The following is an 18,703-nucleotide window of genomic DNA, read 5'->3' on the forward strand; positions in this document are numbered from 1 at the left end:
TCCTGCGAACGAGACTGTCTTTTATGCGGCAATATACTTTGATTCGACGGATAAGTTATGACTAATAATACTGTTTACTAATTTGTTATAAAAAAAATACTACTGAATGACTGACAGATTCGACAGATAAGTTCAAACGAACAGAGCCAATTAATAAAGGTTAATCCCTCTGCTTGTTTTTGACCTATATTTTGCAGCTCAGGCTGACTGCCTCAATGAATGCGGTCGGAATCCTTTCGTTTTTGTGGTTGATTCCTGTTCGGTTGAACTTTTTAGTCACTACTTTTTTTCTTGCAACATTGTTTTTCTCTCATAACAATTCAGCATCACTAAAAATTCAGCCGGACGAACAGAGAGAACGTAGAGGAAGGGAAGCTATGCTATTGCTATGCGTTCCTCCAGCGTTGGGAAGTTTGTCCGGCCTGCTTTCAGCTAGTAGCTTTCATCTTCAGAGAGGCGTGCACAGTAGGTCATTCTCCTGCTTTTTTTTTCTGAAACTGTTTGGTCACTTGCACACCTCGTAGGGGAATGGGTAGTAGTAATAGCTAAAAATAAGACACAAGATTCGCCATGATTGAAGAACAAATGCACCTCGTACTACGAGGGTAATCTTTATACCTCTCTTGACCTTGGGTGCACTGGCCGGCATATAAAATGTAACACAAAAAATTCTTCTTTACATGTACCCCCGCTTTGCTTCCCTTCCCCCCCTTACATTACATTACATCCGATGCATACTCAGCTTTTGCTTTCTCCTAGGCATCCTAGACCTCCCACTTGTTTCGTTCGACAAAAGAATCGAAGGTTAACAACAGGGCACAACAGCTTTACGCAACCAAAAGAAAAACTGGTAAAAAAAAAAAGCGAAAAAGAAACAAAGATGGCGAGCATCCCATCCCTTGTTTTTTTGTCAATGCAACTTTGTCCTGGGCTCAGCTTCGAGCAGAACCGCCGGAGAGCCCAGCCCAGCAGGCCCGTGTGTCGTCCGCCAGATGCCGTCCGGCCCGCGGAGCAAGAAGAAGAAGAAGAAGAAGAAGGCGCAGCAGGTCCTACTGCTGGTGGGCGGCGGGCCATGGGCTGGACGCGATGCGGGCGTAGAGGAATTGGTTCCAGGTGTCGGGCAGGCCCGGGAGGCACCAGTGGATGCAGTCGGCGTACGTCTTGGGGTCCGCCTGCTGCTCCGGGGTGAGCAGCTTCCCCTGCCGGAGCGTGTGCACCGAGGTGTGCGCGTCCTTGCGCAGCTCCGACAGCGCGGTGATGTCGACGAAGTGGACGGGGACGCGGCGCAGCGTCGGGAGCACCTCCCGCGCACCCGCGTAGAGGCGCCAGTCCGTGCCCACGTCCAGCGACGCGCTGCGGTTCGTGATCGGCAGCGTCTCCATCGCGCACTTGATCCCGCCCTGGTTGCCCCACGCCTCAGGCCTGCAGTGCACCATTCCATGCATACTAGCTCTTTTCAGTTTCAGTTTCAGAGACGGACGGGATGATGCACATGCACACGAGTACTAAGATTATTCGGTCGTCCCTGATCGAGATACTCTGATGTGATGATGCAAGATATCACAGCATGTGACGCGTTGGTCGTCCCACACCCATCTTTATCGAGGCTCCAATCCACGGCAAGGATCTGTTTGCGTAATAGACTAATAGTAATGCTAACAATCATTTCCAGGAAAAAACAAAGGAGGCTAGGATGCAATGGCGAGGCTGGTCCAAATCTTTGTCGTGGTCTTGTTTACGGGCACAACCAGCGGACTGGGGCACAGGTGTATCCCGGCGTGGGGCTCGGGAAACTGGAATCGTATGCTTGCTCTTGTTCTTAGGTTGGTGGGCCCACATAGAGGTGTGGGCCTGAATCGAGTTTTGTATGATCCACCTTCATCACCGTATCTTCCCACTCTCTACACGTATCTTTGTTTGGAATGGAACAGCGTTTCTCGTCGTAATCGCTAATGGGGCTGCAATGCTACCTAGATTTTCGTAATATGCGTTTCTAGCTAGCTATATCTCTACGTGGTTGGTGTCAATCGATCACGTTCCAACTTGTTATACACCTACGCCAGCCATCTTTTCTGAGGCATGTGACCCTGAATTTTCGCAGGAAGTTCTTTGAGCAGATGCCATGCTGCTACAACACGACTGGATTAATGTACGTCGGCTAGCTAGCTAGCTAGCTAGCTTGTGGTACACCTCTGAAGGTTCGCTGGTCTTTATCTCGTCGATCGGCACCTAATTGATCAGGCAAAGCAGAGGTGTCGCTGCTGCTAGCAAGGTGTACGATCTAATTCACCGTCGTCACTATCACTAGTTTTCTTTCTCCTCGCAAAGGCAGCACTAGCTGATTGCCACCTAAACTGACTGAGCCGTGTCACTGTGCGTGCCGCCGTTTGGTGTGGTGCACCTAAGCCGTGCGCCCGTGCAGTACGTTCTGGCCGACGGATCGGATCCCCCCTCTTGGTAAACCAATTAATAATGCATGCAACAATGCAAATGCTCAAGGAACCGTGCACGTGCTTGCGTTACGGAGAAATAAAATTAAAATGCACATATACCGAAAGTCCTATAGCTAGTGCATGCGGAGGGGGGAAAATAAAAATAAAAACGTGGCTTACGATCGACGTACGTGATGTGGTTGGGCGACATGCCCATGAAGAAGACGGTCGTCCTGTTGGGGTCGATGTTCCGGTCCACCCATTTCGCCCACGTCTTGAGCACCTCCTTGTAAGCCACGGGGCGGTCCACCTCCACGTACTCGGTGGAGCCCTGGTCGAAGGACCCCTTCCTGTCATTTTTTTTTTCGTTTTTGTTATTACCGAAACAAAAACAATAATGTCAGCCATATATAGATCATCATCAGCACGAGCATCAGTATCAGCATCAGCAGCTGTCGTACTACTACTCACAGGACTTTCATGTCGAGCGTGTTGAGCCACCAGATGTAGGTGTTGAAGACGAGGTAGTCGACGCCGACCCAGTTGCGGGCGTGCTTGGCGATGGCGTGCCACTGGATGACCCGGTCGGGGACGCTGTGCACCTTGGGGTTGTCGGAGTTGGACTCCACCAGGAAGGGCGCCCAGTAGAACTCCACCGTCGCGTTGTACTCGTGCGCGTAGAACACGTTGCTGGACCCGCCGTTGACGAACTTTGTCAGCGTCTTTTTGCCCTTGGGGATCACCGACTGCACCAGGCACACCATCGACTCCCACTGGTTCCGGTTCAGCGAGTCACCCACGAACATCAGCCGCTTGTTGCGAAGACGCTCCAGCAGCAACCGCGCGTCGAACCTGCATTATAGTACGCTTCGTCATGCGTCGGTTTCTCGGTTGGAAAACCGAAGATTTTGACGTCCCTGATTCGAACTCCCACGTACGGGTGCGCATAAACGCAACGGACAGTAGTACAGTCCTGCGTCCCACTCCCACAGTAGTCCTACTCCACTCTTCATGCGCAAATCTCGAACGCTCTACGACATTAATGTATCTGACGCGCTGACCATTAATTTCCGTGTTCTTACAAGATCACGCTTTAAAGAAGAGTATAGGAGTAGTGTCCCCTTTTTTTTTTTGTTGTTGTTTTTGGTTTTCTATAGAACAGTGTACTACTTGTCCTGTCATGTGGAGGACACGAGAAGCAGAAAACGGTCGAAACCGAAACAAACCGGCATCAGGGGAGGTTTCTGAAACCGACGATGATCTCCGGGCGGCGCGAATGGGAGCAAACGGATCAGATCAGAGAGAAACAGAGAACGTACCGCGGGAGGTCGCAGTCCGCCGGCTGCCAGCGCCACTTCTGGTAGGAGTCGTCGCGGCGGCCGTTGCGCATGCAGGTGACCTGCTCCGTCAGGAACTCGCACTCGCCCTCCTTGTACACGGGCGCGTTCACCTCGTCGTACACCCAGCTGCCGCGGTACAGGTCGCACGTCTCCGGCACGCTCACCACGGTCCGCAGCGCGGCGGTGGCGGCCGCAGCCTTGGCCGACGCGGCCTTCTCGGCGACCTCCTCGTCCGCGCGCCGCCGAGCCTCGTCGGCGCCGCCTCCGCCCGTGACGGTCGGGAGCGTCACGTCCCTCTCCTTCTCCTGCCCGACGTCCACCACCGCGTTGGCCTTGGCATTGGCCTTTGCTGCTGCTGCTGCTGCTGCGGCGGCGGCGGCGGCCTTGACGACGACGACGCTGGTGGTGGTGTTGACGGGCGCCGCCTGCGACTGCGACACGGGCGCCTCGAGGACGCGCACGATGACCTCCTCCCCGCGCTTGGCCAGTGTGTTGACGGCGGCGTGCGCGGCGGCCTGTGCCTCCTGCAGGAGGTGCAGGTCGGGGGACTTGGCGCGGATGGCGCCCGAGCTGAACTGGAAGTCGGTGATGGACTTGATGTCCTCGTTGTACAGGAACGTGGCGAAGACGAAGAGCGCGAACACCACCGCCGCCAGCGACAGCGGCGCGCCGTTCTTGCGCGCCGCCACGCCGGCTCCCAGCGCCGCCTGCTTCATCGCGAACGGCGCCGACGCGAACACCGACTTGCGCCGCTGCTGCATCTCCGCTGTGCGTGGCCTCCGCGCTTTTATATTATACAGACTTACCGGTCACCGTCCCACCCCGCCGCCGCCGCCGCTGCCTGGCGTGGCGTGCGCACCCACGAAAGGTCGATCGATGGAGAGAGCGAAAACAACGCTTGCTTGCTTCTTCTTCCTCACTCTCTGTAGCCTGTTGGGCGATGGAACGGAGGTCGCTTAGCTTAGCTTAGCTTAGCCTGCTCGCCGCAGTCGCAGCTGTTGCTTGCTGCGGCCTGCGGCTGCGTGCCTTCTTCCCCTCCGCTGTCCTTCTCGATGGCCTTGGCTGCCGCTCCCTATATACGACGCCGATCACTTTACGAGTTTGGTGCGCTTTTGTTGGATGGCGTGGCTTTCTTTTGCTTGGCTTTGGTATGTTTGGTTTGGTTCGCCTGCTTTCTTCTTTTATGGTTGCAGGATCTCTTCCTCCACCAACACTTCTTAACAACACTCTCCTCTACTATTTTCTAGCGCTAGGATTAGGATTTGCATTTGCATTGTCTAGCTCCCTTCCTCCTCATCCTTCACGTTGCTTCTCCTTCTTAGGTGTTATAGAGAGAGAGAGAGACTGAGAGAACGAGACTGGCCTACTACTGGTACTGGGGTGTGGGTCAAAGGAGTAACATGCAAGCTTGCAAAGCTTCCATATGGGGTTTGGAGGTTAAGCTGCTGTTGTACATACATGTAACCACAACAGCAAGTCAGCAACGTGTGTTCTATACTTGTATCCCGGCACCCATCGCCATCTCCTTTTCTTGCCTTCTTGGTGTGTACGTATGTATTCCTGCATTCAGTTGTTGCTTGTTCTCCATACTTTTTACTCTCTCTCTCTCCCTCTCATTTTCGTCTTGGGTACGGGATGGATGTAGGTCGGGCTGTATTGTAGTATGGTCGCGAGGATGTATTTGTTTGTTTATAGAGTGGGTGGACTGTGGCTGTCGCGCCTGGGGTGGGAAAGAGCTAGCGAGATGGCGAGAAAGGGAAGCAATGGCGACTCGACTGAAGCACAGTACCAGGCAGGTGTTCACCTGGCTGGGACCTGGGAGCGATTACGTCACTGCCCCTTTCGTTTTCGTTTATTTTCGTTTCTTGTTTTGGAATATATACCATGTGCGTACACCTTCTTCTCAGTATAACATCAGTACCGTTGATGGAATGCGTGTGAAATTAATCGGAGAATGATGTGCTAGCTTCACTGTTCAAGTTACAGATTAGCTTTGATAGTGTGGCTTTGGCGCAGGGAAAACACTGTTGACAAGCTCTGCTACTGATTACAACTTCAGATGTGTTGTTGTGTTGAGAACAGAGTCTGGCTTTAGATTCAGTAGTGGAGTAGTTGTAGGTCGTAACGGGTAATAGTACTGAACATGGGAATACATGTATATGTATATATTCAGTTGCCCACTCCACTAGTTCAGAAATCACTTTTTTTGAAAGATTACTAGTTCAGAAATCAGGCCACTAGTCATGATCAAGGGATAATATGATTACACCCATCATTTTTTTGAGACCTCTACTGAAAATTTATTTGATTACACCCATCATCACAATTAATATATCTGGGGACGAAGGATGTAGGGCTGCAAAAGTTTTTTTGGCTGTCTGTCATGGTCAGTTGTCAAGTTTCTATAGGCCAACACATTTTGAACTTGTGTCTTTTCACATCGATGCTTAAATAGTCTGCAAACTATGGAAGCCAATTCTTCTTAGCATGCGTAATCTTTTCTTTCCACCACCAAATCTCATGGGATTTTTGTATGGGCTAAAGAAAATGACCATGTAACCAGTCTCAGTGGTGAGTGTCATGTCAGCAAAACTGCACTTTTTGCATGAAACAAAGAGGAGAGAGAAGGAAGTAGTTTCACCATGGTGAAACCCCGCGGGCGTTGTTTCCCACGTTGTGAAACGGGATGAAATCCCCACTGAGGGCTAAATCGTTTCACCATCTTGCATGTGATCCAATCATTTTGCAGTAATTAAATGCTTTGCCCAGCCTAGGAAACGTCAAGGTGAAACTCATGTATTGTGGATGTTGTTTCATTATTCGTTTCATTGATGCCCTGTCAGCGGATTTGTTTTGGAAACAGTGCATTGAAATGGGTCACTGAGACTGGCCTAACCCTCCCTTAATCGTAGAGAGATACTATAATTACCACATATTTATGTTAGTGATAGAATTAAGGGATGCCTAGAATTAGTGATAGGTATGTATGTGAATGAAACATTTTTAAAACTGAGCTGGGAGTTATTTCAACTAAAATGTCTTATAATTCAAGATAAAACTTGAATGCTTGATACATTATGTTGATTCGGGATGGAGAAAGTAGTTATTATTATCCTAGCCTCATCTAGAGATATGTGCAACTATTGCTATGGCCATTTCAGTTTATGCAAAATCCACGGATTGCAAAAAAAAAAGGAAAAAGGATTGATCTATAGGGCATAGAGCTAAACTCTTGTATTCATTATTAAAATGGAGTCCCTCGTGATTCAGGAGGGTTCTTCCACTCCGTCAACTTCATCGGGAATTGACCTGCATACAATTCTCTCCGACAAAGAATACAAATTGTCTTTGGGAAGCTGTGTTGCTGTTGGAAATAAGCAGAAGGTACATTTCTTCCTTATGATACCTCCAATGGCCGGTGCAAGTATGCAACCATGAATTCTACATATATAGGCCAGCCTCACTTGAATCTTGAAACATTCAAGTTGCCCTTCTTTACAAAATTATCTGAACACCACTGTATATACCAGGACAAGCTTCAAACCATGTGCCAGTGACAACAGTAAGTAAAAGAAAAGAGTCATGTGAATGCAATCATGGGAATCCCTTCCCTTCTGAGCACCAGCTTTGTTTGTTGTGAAGAGATTCTGGGCCCAAATATGATTTGCATGGACCCAAAGTCTTGCCGAGCTAATTCGCACGGAATGATGGAAGTTGAACGTGTGCACTGCTGCTAAGGTCAACTAGTACTATGATTTGATTATAATTTGGTCCAGGAGCAAGATCAGGACCAGCACATTAATATATTGTCCTGTTTATTAACCTGATTACCCCTCAGTCCTCAGTCCTCACTGCATGCCATGAATATGAGTAAATTATCACAGGGCAGAGCTATCACTCCTCACCTGCATGGTACTGATAGGCCGCCATGTATGTTCGTGTTCCCGGCCTCTACGTTATGCCAGTTGCCTAGTTACCCATGAAAGATCCTCTGAATTAACCTCCGATGAAGCTATTGTATTCTACTTCAGATGAAGCTTCTCCAGCAGTGTCCTGGCAAGTTTTCGATAGGTGTCCATGATTGATGCATGAGGAATAGAGGAACTTATAATTCCAGCGTGCAACTAATCTTGGGAGTTGGGAGCTCCACAGTCTGAGACGATGAACAGGTCTCGTCCCAACTCTGAAAAGTGAGTGAGCCTCTTCTGAAGTTTTAGTACAGCAACTATGCTAGCAGTTTATGTGTACTAGGACCTAATGAGTATTCGTCTTGGTTTAACTAGGATTGGATGGAGTAGCTAGGTACCGTTTGTTTGGTATGTAATGTAACAGAAATCGCAAACGTGATCCCAGTCATTCAATGTGCTACATGTACACGGTCACACCTGCATTGGTTGGATTTATTTCTTGGATAAGTTTGATCGATCGGATGTGTACCAAATGCAAAGATCACAACAACCTGAAAATAAAACACACCAGATGCTTGCTTTCTGGTGCTAACAGATCAATTTGTTTTTTCAGAACTCTGGCTAGCAAGAGGTTGCTTTTGAAACGAACTGAAAAGCTCATCTGAACCACTGTGAATTATAAAAGCACCTCGCCCGTTATTACTTAATTTGCTGATGGCGCAACCTTTTTGCGGAGAAAGGCTCTAACTAATAATCTTCTCAATCAAGGTTTTGAAATGCACCTTTTTGTTTTGCAACCTACTGCAAGCGGGTCAACAGAAACACTTATTCAGGGCGTTTGGTGCGAGCTCTTTCAGGTAGTAGTACTGCCCCGGCCCAGCAGTTTGGACCGGCCATCAGATAAGAAATGATTCTTCGTATCAGGGAGTCTTTTCGGTAATTGCTGTGGACACGAACATCTGATCAACTTTTCCACTCCCATCTGTATAATTTCTTTTTAATTTCTCCAACACGCATGCGTGGTAGAAGAACCGCACGCCATTATTGATGTATTGTATCAATCATAAAGGTGTCAATAAATTGTTAATCCTGGACTACTGTTTTTGCTTAGCATTGTTTACACATATGTCTTCAAATCGCCAATGTTATTACATAGTACTCCCTCCGTCCCAAAATAGATGTCGCTACGGGATGCGTGTGGGTCAATTTTTCTCAACTTTGACTAGGTTTGTAGAAAATACGTGCAACATTTATATCTCCAAATAAGTTTATTAGAAAAATATATTCAACGATCCATCTAATGATAATTATTATGTATCATAAATATTAGTAATTTTTTAGATATATTTGGTCAAAGTTAAAAGTATTTGACTTCTTGAGAAACGAGAATGACATATATTTTAGAACGGAGGGAGTAATAGTCTATTTTTTGGTCGATGTTTGCGGTTTTCCTTGTAATTTAAGCTTTCTGAACTCCCAGTAGTCTAGGTGCTCCTTGCTAGAGCATTGGCTTCTCGCCTATGACTCCTAGCTCCTTGCAACATTTGGTTATTTAATTTTCTCCTCTTAATGAAAAACGCGCTGAACACCCGATCTACGGAAAAAAAAGACTGTTACATTGTTCTACGAAGTTTCCTGTAGCCATAGGTCGAGTACTACTCCATAGCTATAGGCTGGCTGCAAACAGTGTGTGTGGCTCAACCTCAACCGCAGTGTTTGGGCATGCACCAACCAATCTTCTCAAGCAGCCAGAATGTCACATGTCGATGGTAGCTAGTATTTGTCTGAATTCGATGAGAGTTGATTTATATATATGTGTGTGCTGACGGATGCATGGACGATGGGATCGAGCGCATGATTGTAAAGTAGCATATGTAAGGGACACACACAACCCACATATACATGGCTTAAGGTTTTAACAAAGTGGGATGGAAGCAACCTAGCTATCTAGCTATCTTATATGCAGCAGCTTCCCTTTGAACGTTGTACTGGCAAAGGATCGTCAAAAGGAGAAAAATGAAAGGAGGAAGGTTGGGGGTGTCTGAACTGTGAAGGAGAAGCTTATTAGGAGAGGAAGGAAGGATCGAGGAAGCAAGAATGAGGGCGGGTGGCTACCTGGCCGGGGAGAGATCGTTTTCTCTTCAAGTGAGAGCAATCCCAGCTCGCTCGCTCCAGAGCCGTCCTAACCAAATATTAGCTCGCGGGTAACTTTCTCTCGCTCGCCAGAGAAAGGAAGGAGGGTGAAGAGGCGCGCGAGAGCTCAGCTGTCCGGGCCGTTTTGCCGTGGCGCACAAGGGTCGGAAACGCACGCTGCTGCTAGCTGCTGTTACCCGTACAGATGGTGACCATTCGGGGTCAGTTTAATGGAACACCGCACCACATGCTAATGGCTCTTGCTAGTACCGATCGATTATATATCTCAGGCGTGCGTGCGCAGACGTCGATTGGGAATTAGGAGGCCCCAATGTGCGCATGCAGTCAGTACTCAGTCAGTAGCTAGAGAGCTAGTAGTAGTGAAGCGAGACATTCGCATTGGTACACAATGAGATTGTTTCAAGGACCAACAATGTCGTCAGCACTAGGTTGCTGCTTGGCTTGCAAGGCTACGACCGTACTGATCCGGCGAAAGCACGCCGTACGTCGTCCTGGCTATATATTTGTGTAGCTTCGTACAAGCGACAAGCCGACGGCAAGCCTTTTTGCCACGGCAGCTGTTGCCGGAACAGGCACAGATACGTACGGATACCTGCTGAGAAGGAGAAAGTCACGCGAAATTCGTGCGTCCGGCTCCTCCTGAAAAGAACGTTTTCGGATCGCAAGGCCTTTTCAGCTTTACCGTTTGCTGAGGACGTACGTACGACGACGTCCTGGTTTAGTTTGCATTTTGCAGCAGCAGCGTAAACGTTGCTGGCAGAGTGCATGCAACGGTCCAACTAAATGCAGGTTAGTTAATTTGGCGCAGAGAGAATGACGAGAGAGATGTAATAAGATCGTTGCATAGAATCGGAGCTGACTTGCTCATAGAAAAGAGCGATCCTTGTATCTCTCGGCGTATAATAGTGAGGATTTTAACATCGGCTCCTTGAGGTACTGCATAGGATTACGCAAATGCAGTTTTTTCCTTTCCAGCATATGGGTGCAGGTCCAGAGCTGTAGATAGATCAAACAACTAATCCGCTAACGATCCTGTCATGGTCTATCTTATATGCTGGTTGCAATTCAGCTTGCGAGATTATATGATGAAGCTCAGGGAGGAATGAGTAGTTACACTTGACGCGACCGCCGGGCGTGGTGTCTTATCACTCTCAAATCAATAGCAGAAACTGATTAGGAGCAGTACTGCATGCTAGACAGCACCAGTAGGTGCAGTACCACTCCGGCCGGCGGCAGTTCAGTCGTGGGGCATGCGAGGAAGCTTGCAGACACACCGCAAGGGGCAAGTCAAGCCGCAACCGCCGCCACATCTGCTGCACTCCCGTAATCCCGTTCCATTGGAAGCTGCTGCTGCTGCTGCAACCTAATAAGCCCACTAGCTGCCAGTACGTCGCCAGAAGATTGGGCCCGATCGTCCTACCGCCGGTACTAGTGCTCTATCGAATATCCATGACCGTCTCGGGTAGTTAGCTTAGCGGGCTCCACTCACAAAAAAAAAAAAGTTAGCTTAGCTGGCTATAACTCTGTTCCCGCTGTACAGTAGCAGTAACTATAGCAGGATAGCATACACTGCATCAGACAACATCTGTATGAGAATTAGATATGTTTCTCCTTTATAAGGCAGGAATAAAGAATATGTACGAGAATGGAGACACTAGTACACAAGTCTGTAGCAAACTGAAAGTCTGAAACCCTGGAGGCCGGAGCACAATGTTGGCGTGAGAGCAAGGATGCTGCAAATCAGTCGTCTGCCTGCGAAAGAGAATTGGGCATTATGCCATCCGGCCCATACGCGTTCTTCGGCCCAGTGTAGGAAGGCTTTCTATGGGGTTCGCGGAGCAACCCCAGCCGCGTGCGTGGTGGTGTGTGGGTCAGTGCGCCACCACGAGCCCATGTTTTGCTCTCGGCACACGGGTGGCTAAAGCCTAAACCAGGCAACTCGGGCCACTCCACTCGTTAAGCTTTGGTTCATCAAGGCCTGTTCCAGTGAGGAACTACATTGTCCTGCGTGGCTTGTTAATTCATCGAGGCTCGTTATCCATATGAATTTGGATAAAGACAAATTTATATAAAAAATTGTAGCTTGATGGGGTCTACAATTTTATAGTTGAAAAGTTTTGAATTAAAACTATTTAGGGTCCTAAAATATTATTTTAAGTTCGTAGATTTTTAATTTTTAAATCTAAAATTTAAAATAAAACAATCTCAGATGTTGACATAGTCTATATAAAAGTTATAGTCCTCAATATGATTTACAACTTTGTAGTTGAAATTTTTTTTTGAAGAAGTTTAGTGTCCCAAAATATGGGTTCAGTTCATAGATTTTGAAATTTAAAATTTAGAATTCCTAAACGATCTTAAAAGTTCACATAGTTAATACCAAAGTTATAGTAGTTGACAAGAGCTACATGTTTTTTGTTTGAAATCATTTAGAGTATCAAATATTTGTTTAAATTCACATATTTTAAGATTATTTTTTTAAAAAAAAATCAAACAATCTCAGATGGAGATACATCCTTACCAAATTTGTAGTATTTGACATGATTTAAAACTTTGTAGTTAAAAGCTTTTTATTTGAGTTTATTTAATATTCAAAATCCAATATAAAATTATGAAATACTGATATAGAAAGATAGCATATTATATATAATCAGAAACGAGTGTGTAATGTAGTGCTAGAAAGGTGGTGTTGTTAAATAGTAAGTCATGAGTTCGACTATCTAAAATTACATTATTTATAGGTGATTCACCCCTCTAGCAATATAGGTCCTTAGAGGAGAGGGAGGTAGACTCGGTAGAGGCGGGAGAGGGAGAGGGAGAGGGAGAGGGAGAGAGAACCAGGAAGGTGAAAAGGGGTGGACAATTGCACAAAGTGAAAAGGGATGGATGCATTGGGTGGACTTGAGAGGGAGAACTAGGAAGGTGAAAAGGGTGGATGCATTGGGTGGACTTAACTGAAATCTAAGAAACTTTGGATCCAAAATAGGACATTACCAGTGGTTGTGAACAAGAACCGGCAATGATAGTGTCATTGGTGGTTATGAACAATCGCCCACAATAATAATGCATTACCATTGTTGGCTTCAAGTAACCAGCCACAGTGATAATTATCACTACCAGTTTGAAAGCAACGGGTAGCGTTAGCCACTTTTATAGTAGTAAAAGTTTGATTTAGAACGAAAACTAAATATCTTATATTTTTTTAACAAAGATATGTATACCAAATTGCACCCAATATATATATATATATATATATATATATATATATATATATATATATATATATATATATATTAGACATGAGCATAAGGTATGATACACAATTAAGGTGGAGCCAGAGCAAATTCAAGGAAATGTACTTGTTTTGTGCGTGTGTAAATTTTTATTTAGACACGAATATAGTAAAAATTTGACTATAATTGCTGTTTTTATATTTTTGTGTGGGCGTGGCTGCACCCACTAATCGATATAAACAAGCCAATTATCAAACGGGGGAGCCTTATCATATTTCCAGCCTGTCGTCGGGCTCAGTGCCGCCAGAGTGGTTTGTTGCACTAGTATTTTTATGAGCTGAGCTAAGTATATTTGTTGCTTGGGTTATTTCTCCCTTAATTATTTTAACCTGAGAGGACAAAGATATTGACGCAGCTAGGTCGACCGATTCGCTTTTCATCATGCCTGAAGTGTGATTATAATTAATAATGTGCTACACCCAATGGAAGCAACTTTGTACTTTGCTTGTGCAACTTATGCACTATATCTTATACCCACACACTCACTCTTTTTTTCTGTAAGTTGCCGAAGTGTAGTCATCCATACATACAATTATGCGTATAAATCAAGGAACCGGACAAGACAAACGGTAGTCTGTTGCCCTTTGCGTGAGTTCAATGGTTAAAGGCTTATTAAAGCCACGCTACCCCAACACCACAACACACAATTTACAGACAGAGATACGGTACATATATATGCACAATAACTTTTGAGGGCGGGAAAAACTTTTGCTCCCAGTTCGCTTCTATCACTTTCGAGCATCAACATAAATCTCTGACGATGTTGATCGCAAAGATCAAGGGAGAGACTAGACTATGGTTGGCATTTGTACGACTGAACTTGTAATTTGGAGGTGATGCATTTCTTTTCTTTTTAGCTACTTGTTCTGGGACATGTGCCACTCCTTCCATTATTTTTTTAAAAATAAACCTTTAATTTTCAAAGGCGCTTCAAAAGGGCATCCCTCTCTGCTCAACAACATAGATCACTCTCTACACACCATGGGTCCAAATTGCCATGTACATATACGACTCCAGAATTGCAGCGGTACTGTCGCTCTAATCCTTCAGTTTTATAGTTCTTCTTAAATTGGAGCCGTTTTTTTACCATGCTAAATTAATCTACCTCTATTGTACTTCCACTCTTCTACTTCTATTAAGGCTTTGTTTAGTTGAGGAGGTGAAAAGTTTTTTAGGTACTATATCACTTTCATTTTTTATTTGGCAATTATTGTTCAATCATGGACTAATTAGACTTAAAAGATTCGTCTCGTAAATTATAGCTGTGCAATTAGTTATTTTTGTTATCTATATTTAATGTTTCATACATGTGTCGTAAGATTCGATGTGATTGGGAATCTTAAAAAGTTTTTAAATTTTAGGGTGAACTACAAGGCCTAAATGCTTTGGAAGTACCACGGATCGTTACGTTGGAGCTCGTACGTGTGAATGGTGTCCCATAGACAAACATAACAATACACTTACTCTAGTTTTGTTTCATGCCATCATCTAAAATTTGACCAAATTAATAAAAATATTACTCCCTCCACTCTAAATTATAAATTGTTTTGATTTATTTTGGTATATTCATTTTGCTATGTATCTAGATATAACTTATATCTAAGTACATAGCAAATTTTACGTACCAAAAAATCAAAGCGGCTTATAATTTGGAACCAATGAAGTAATATTTATGATACCAAAAGAGTATCATTAGATTTTAGAAAAAGGAAAGAGCTACCATGGAAAATATTTTGTGCACTTTACTGTTTACCTATTTGATGTTATATGTGTTGATATTTTTTATATAAACTAAAATCAAACTTATTGTTTGATTTATGATAGAGCTTAATTTGATTATTTTTTGGGTACTGCTACAGGGTAAGTGAAACCACTATATACTATCTAGCATTATTGGAGTGGATAAGATGACACAGATCTGAAAAATGGAGAATTATTGGTTCTGACTGACAAAATTTAAGCAAAATATTAGTCGAATCAGTAGATTCACGACGCATTGATCAACGAGTTGAGATATGATTTTGTATAATACACATGGATCTGCAGCTGAAGATTCTCCCTTGGGTGAGACGATCGATTGAGAGCATATAGACTAGACGCGGTATGCTCTTCCTTGTGAAACATGCATGTACACTCGAGAGATAATCTAATCCATTATGGATGCTAATATAAGGCTGCGAGCTAGTGAAGCGTGATGTGGAAACTTAAATATGGTAAATAAAGAGCAAGTCAATAGAGGGCAACTTTGACATGCATGCATCATGCAGATCAAGTACAATATGTGTTTCATGTTTAAGTGACCCTGAAAATATTATCTTAACAACCCATATATATATGAACGTAGGTAATGGTTTAGGATCCTTACTGGAGATGCCCTAAAAGTGATGCAACCTAAAATCCTTATTTATAAAAAGAAGAGTTAATAAAGATACAATAAATATTAAAGTTTAATTAACTTAAACATAAAAAATCTATAACAACCAACAATAAAAAATCGAACATTAAAATTTAGATTTATTGCATAATAAAGAAGTGAATAGATGACTAGACACAGGAATAGCAACGACAAGAGTAGGCCTTTCTTAAGGTCAAGTATCGCGACATGCACATTGCTGCTTCGGTGTAAAGACGGTTTGGATATATCTGTGTACTATGCCCATGTGGTCATGTCGTCTTGGCACGCATGCTGTGTGTGTGTGTGTGTGTGTGTGTGTGTGTGTGTGTGTGTGTGTGTGTGTGTGTGCGCGTGTGTGTGTGTGTGTGTGTGTGTGTGTGTGTGTGTGTGTGTGTGTGTGTGTGTGTGTGTGTGTGAGTCGGACGGGTCCCTGCGATTGGGCGGGGCCTGATAGACTCGACAGCGTTGGTTCGCCGCGGTGGTCGGAGTCCACGCCATCTTGGGTAGTTGGGTTGCGTGAAGGAATCAGCTGCTGCTGCCTGAGGAAGAAGACGGCGCTCACGTTCCGGTGCTTCAGGCACGGACGCGCCGGCCTCCACTTATTGTAGCTAAAGTAATTAATTTAATACTAACACAACCCTTTTGACAACTAGGGGTACCCAAACATTAGAGATCATCTTGAAACTGTTAACCAAGACAAGGCTAACTAGTAGGCTTGGACGGTGAATGGTGATTGTTCCAGGATGCAGTAGACTGGTAGAACCATGGAAGGTGCCCGGCTGTGCTGGACTGCTGGTGCCCACACATGGCAGCTTAGCCGACCAGCTGCAGCAGCCAGGGACCAGTCACCAGTGTTTGCTGCCGCCAGCCCACGACCTGCCTTTGCCGTTGGCAATGGCAACTGTGTGGACTGGCCAGTGGATCAGATCGAGGCAAGGAACACGCACACGCGCGCACTGAGTGAGACTGGGTGTTGTGCAACTACGTTTCTGAGCTGAGTTTCATCGCAACTTCGTGCGTTAGCATGGCATTGGACGCTGCTGCATCTCTGCAGAATCATTCCGTTCGCAGTGCGGCATCAACCATCGAGAATCAACCGCGGATATGCCGCATGCGCGTTTCGTCCTCTCTGCGCTGACGCATGCAGAGGGCTCCAAATGATTGAGCGGGCCGGAATCACGCGGCGGAAGCCGGAGCTCTCGTTGCTCTTCCGATCCGGCCGGCCGCCGGCTTTTACCCTTCGTCAATCGCCGCCACAGAAAAAAGATAAATCTATAGGCATGCAGTTTTTATTTTCTTTGCAAGTTGAGGTTCCAACGACTTTTCTGAGCGCTTCCAAGCTTCCGTCGCCACACGAAGCGGCAGGGCAGGACCTGGTCGCGTACACGGCTACGTTCAGTTCGTCGACCCATCGCCGCATCCGGCGTCTCTGTTCTTCTTCGTGCTAATGATACAATACACCACGGTCATCAGTCATCAGTCGTAGCCAGTTGCTTCGACAGGGCTGTGTATCCTGCTTCCCCAGCCCGCACGACGGCCAGGGGCCCACGGTGATATATATATATATATATATATATATTAAAGACTTATATAAGGGGTCTATTTGTCTAATTTTTTAGAGACTTATACAGATATAGAAATCCATCAAATAATCTAAAAAGAAATCCATTAATCAACACGTCATCCACATCCACCTATTGTTGGTGTTGCTTTATATTCTCGCTTGATCGATTAGTTGAGTAGATCAATGTTCCTCTTTATCGTCTTCTCGTCCTATTGCCCAATCGTCCAATGCAACGATGTGGCTCTATGACACACTAACACCATATGTCTGCACACGATGTCACTACTAGACATTGGAGCAAGAAGAGCAAGGGCATAGTTTATCGAGACTTCATCAATTTTGTTATTCGTATTCAGTGATAGGGTTCTAAATTTCTAATTCTATTCTACTTATTTATTTGTTGTACTATAATTACCTTTTATAAACTAAAACATATGGTGCAAATTAATTCTTTTTAGTCGTACTATATATTTTATATATTTAACATATAAAAAAATATTTGATGAGCCATTACCCTTTTGCTTGCACAAGGGCCTTGAAATTATAGAGACGGCCCTGGCTCCATTGATCGATGCGGTCCACATCATCATCTGTCCATTGATCGAGTTCGCTGAATAGTCTCGAAACGTATGTATGGATCACAGGATCTGTCCCGTCCGGTCGCAAAATATGATAATTCAGCAGCGGCCCTTGAGATGCCGAAACAACCGTTCATCACTTGGATAGTTGGAGCGGGTCTCTGGTGGCAGTAACGGCCCTTGAGATGCCGAAACAACCGTTCATTACTGTCTGCACATTTCTGAAAGATGATCCATCGACGAGGGACATTCCTGCAATCAGCAGATACCGTCAACGCGTGAATGCATGCATGCATGCACAGAGCTCAGCTAATGATCCCTGCAAATTGCATGCATTATTGCATCCAGATGTCTCCCAGTTGCAAACCCAACATATCTGCTGATCTGTTCCCCCCCCCCCCCCCCCCAAAAAAAAATAAACATATCTGCTGATCTATGCTTGTTGTTCCTGCATTATTTAGGGGATTTAATGATTAAGATTACTTTAATTAGGAAGCTGATCTATTTTGATGACTTGCACTGTATCCCCGGCCGCTTAATTAATTGCTAATTAAACCTCAAAGAATCAACATAGCGGAATGCCAACGACAGACAAGCTACGATGTTAACATGGACGATGTGTATGAACGGAATTGACACCGCACTTTGCTTCTGCAAGTCATAACTGTTAGTCTGTTAGTAGTAGATTATAATTTATATACAGTGTCGCGACGAACCTTTCTCAGTTTCTCCACAGTAATAGTCGAAGTGTCACTCAGAGATGCTCATCGATCGGTAAAAATAATAATATAGAACTGAGGGTATCCAGGACAATGCAAGGGCAAGGGGTTCATTTTCCCTTTGCCTAATTCGAATAGTTAATACTAATAAGACACAATGTCTACGTCTAAAACCGACTTGGCGGCATCCTCCAAAACGGAGGTGTCAGTGGCGGTATGAAGCAGAGAATATCCCGCTTGATATACGAAAGGGCCAAGATGCCCAAAGGGTAATCTCAGTGCAAATTTAAGAGTTACCTTAAATTATCTTTCATAATGCT

The 18,703-nt window shown here is 45.1% G+C and overlaps 1 protein-coding gene across 1 annotated transcript; it reads right to left on the reverse strand.

The window, feature by feature from the left end:
• On the reverse strand, positions 575 to 5,111 carry LOC8084032 (protein trichome birefringence-like 28). Its single transcript, XM_002467993.2, has 4 exons — positions 3,752 to 5,111; positions 2,904 to 3,284; positions 2,624 to 2,782; positions 575 to 1,422 (listed from the first exon to the last, which is right to left on the reverse strand). Exons 1-4 carry the CDS (start codon positions 4,531 to 4,533, stop codon positions 1,050 to 1,052), a joined length of 1,695 nt encoding a protein of 564 aa, XP_002468038.1. The 5' UTR covers positions 4,534 to 5,111; the 3' UTR covers positions 575 to 1,049.

Source organism: Sorghum bicolor, chromosome 1 (genome assembly GCF_000003195.3).
Source record: "Sorghum bicolor cultivar BTx623 chromosome 1, Sorghum_bicolor_NCBIv3, whole genome shotgun sequence".
Classification (NCBI taxonomy): Eukaryota; Viridiplantae; Streptophyta; class Magnoliopsida; order Poales; family Poaceae; genus Sorghum; species Sorghum bicolor.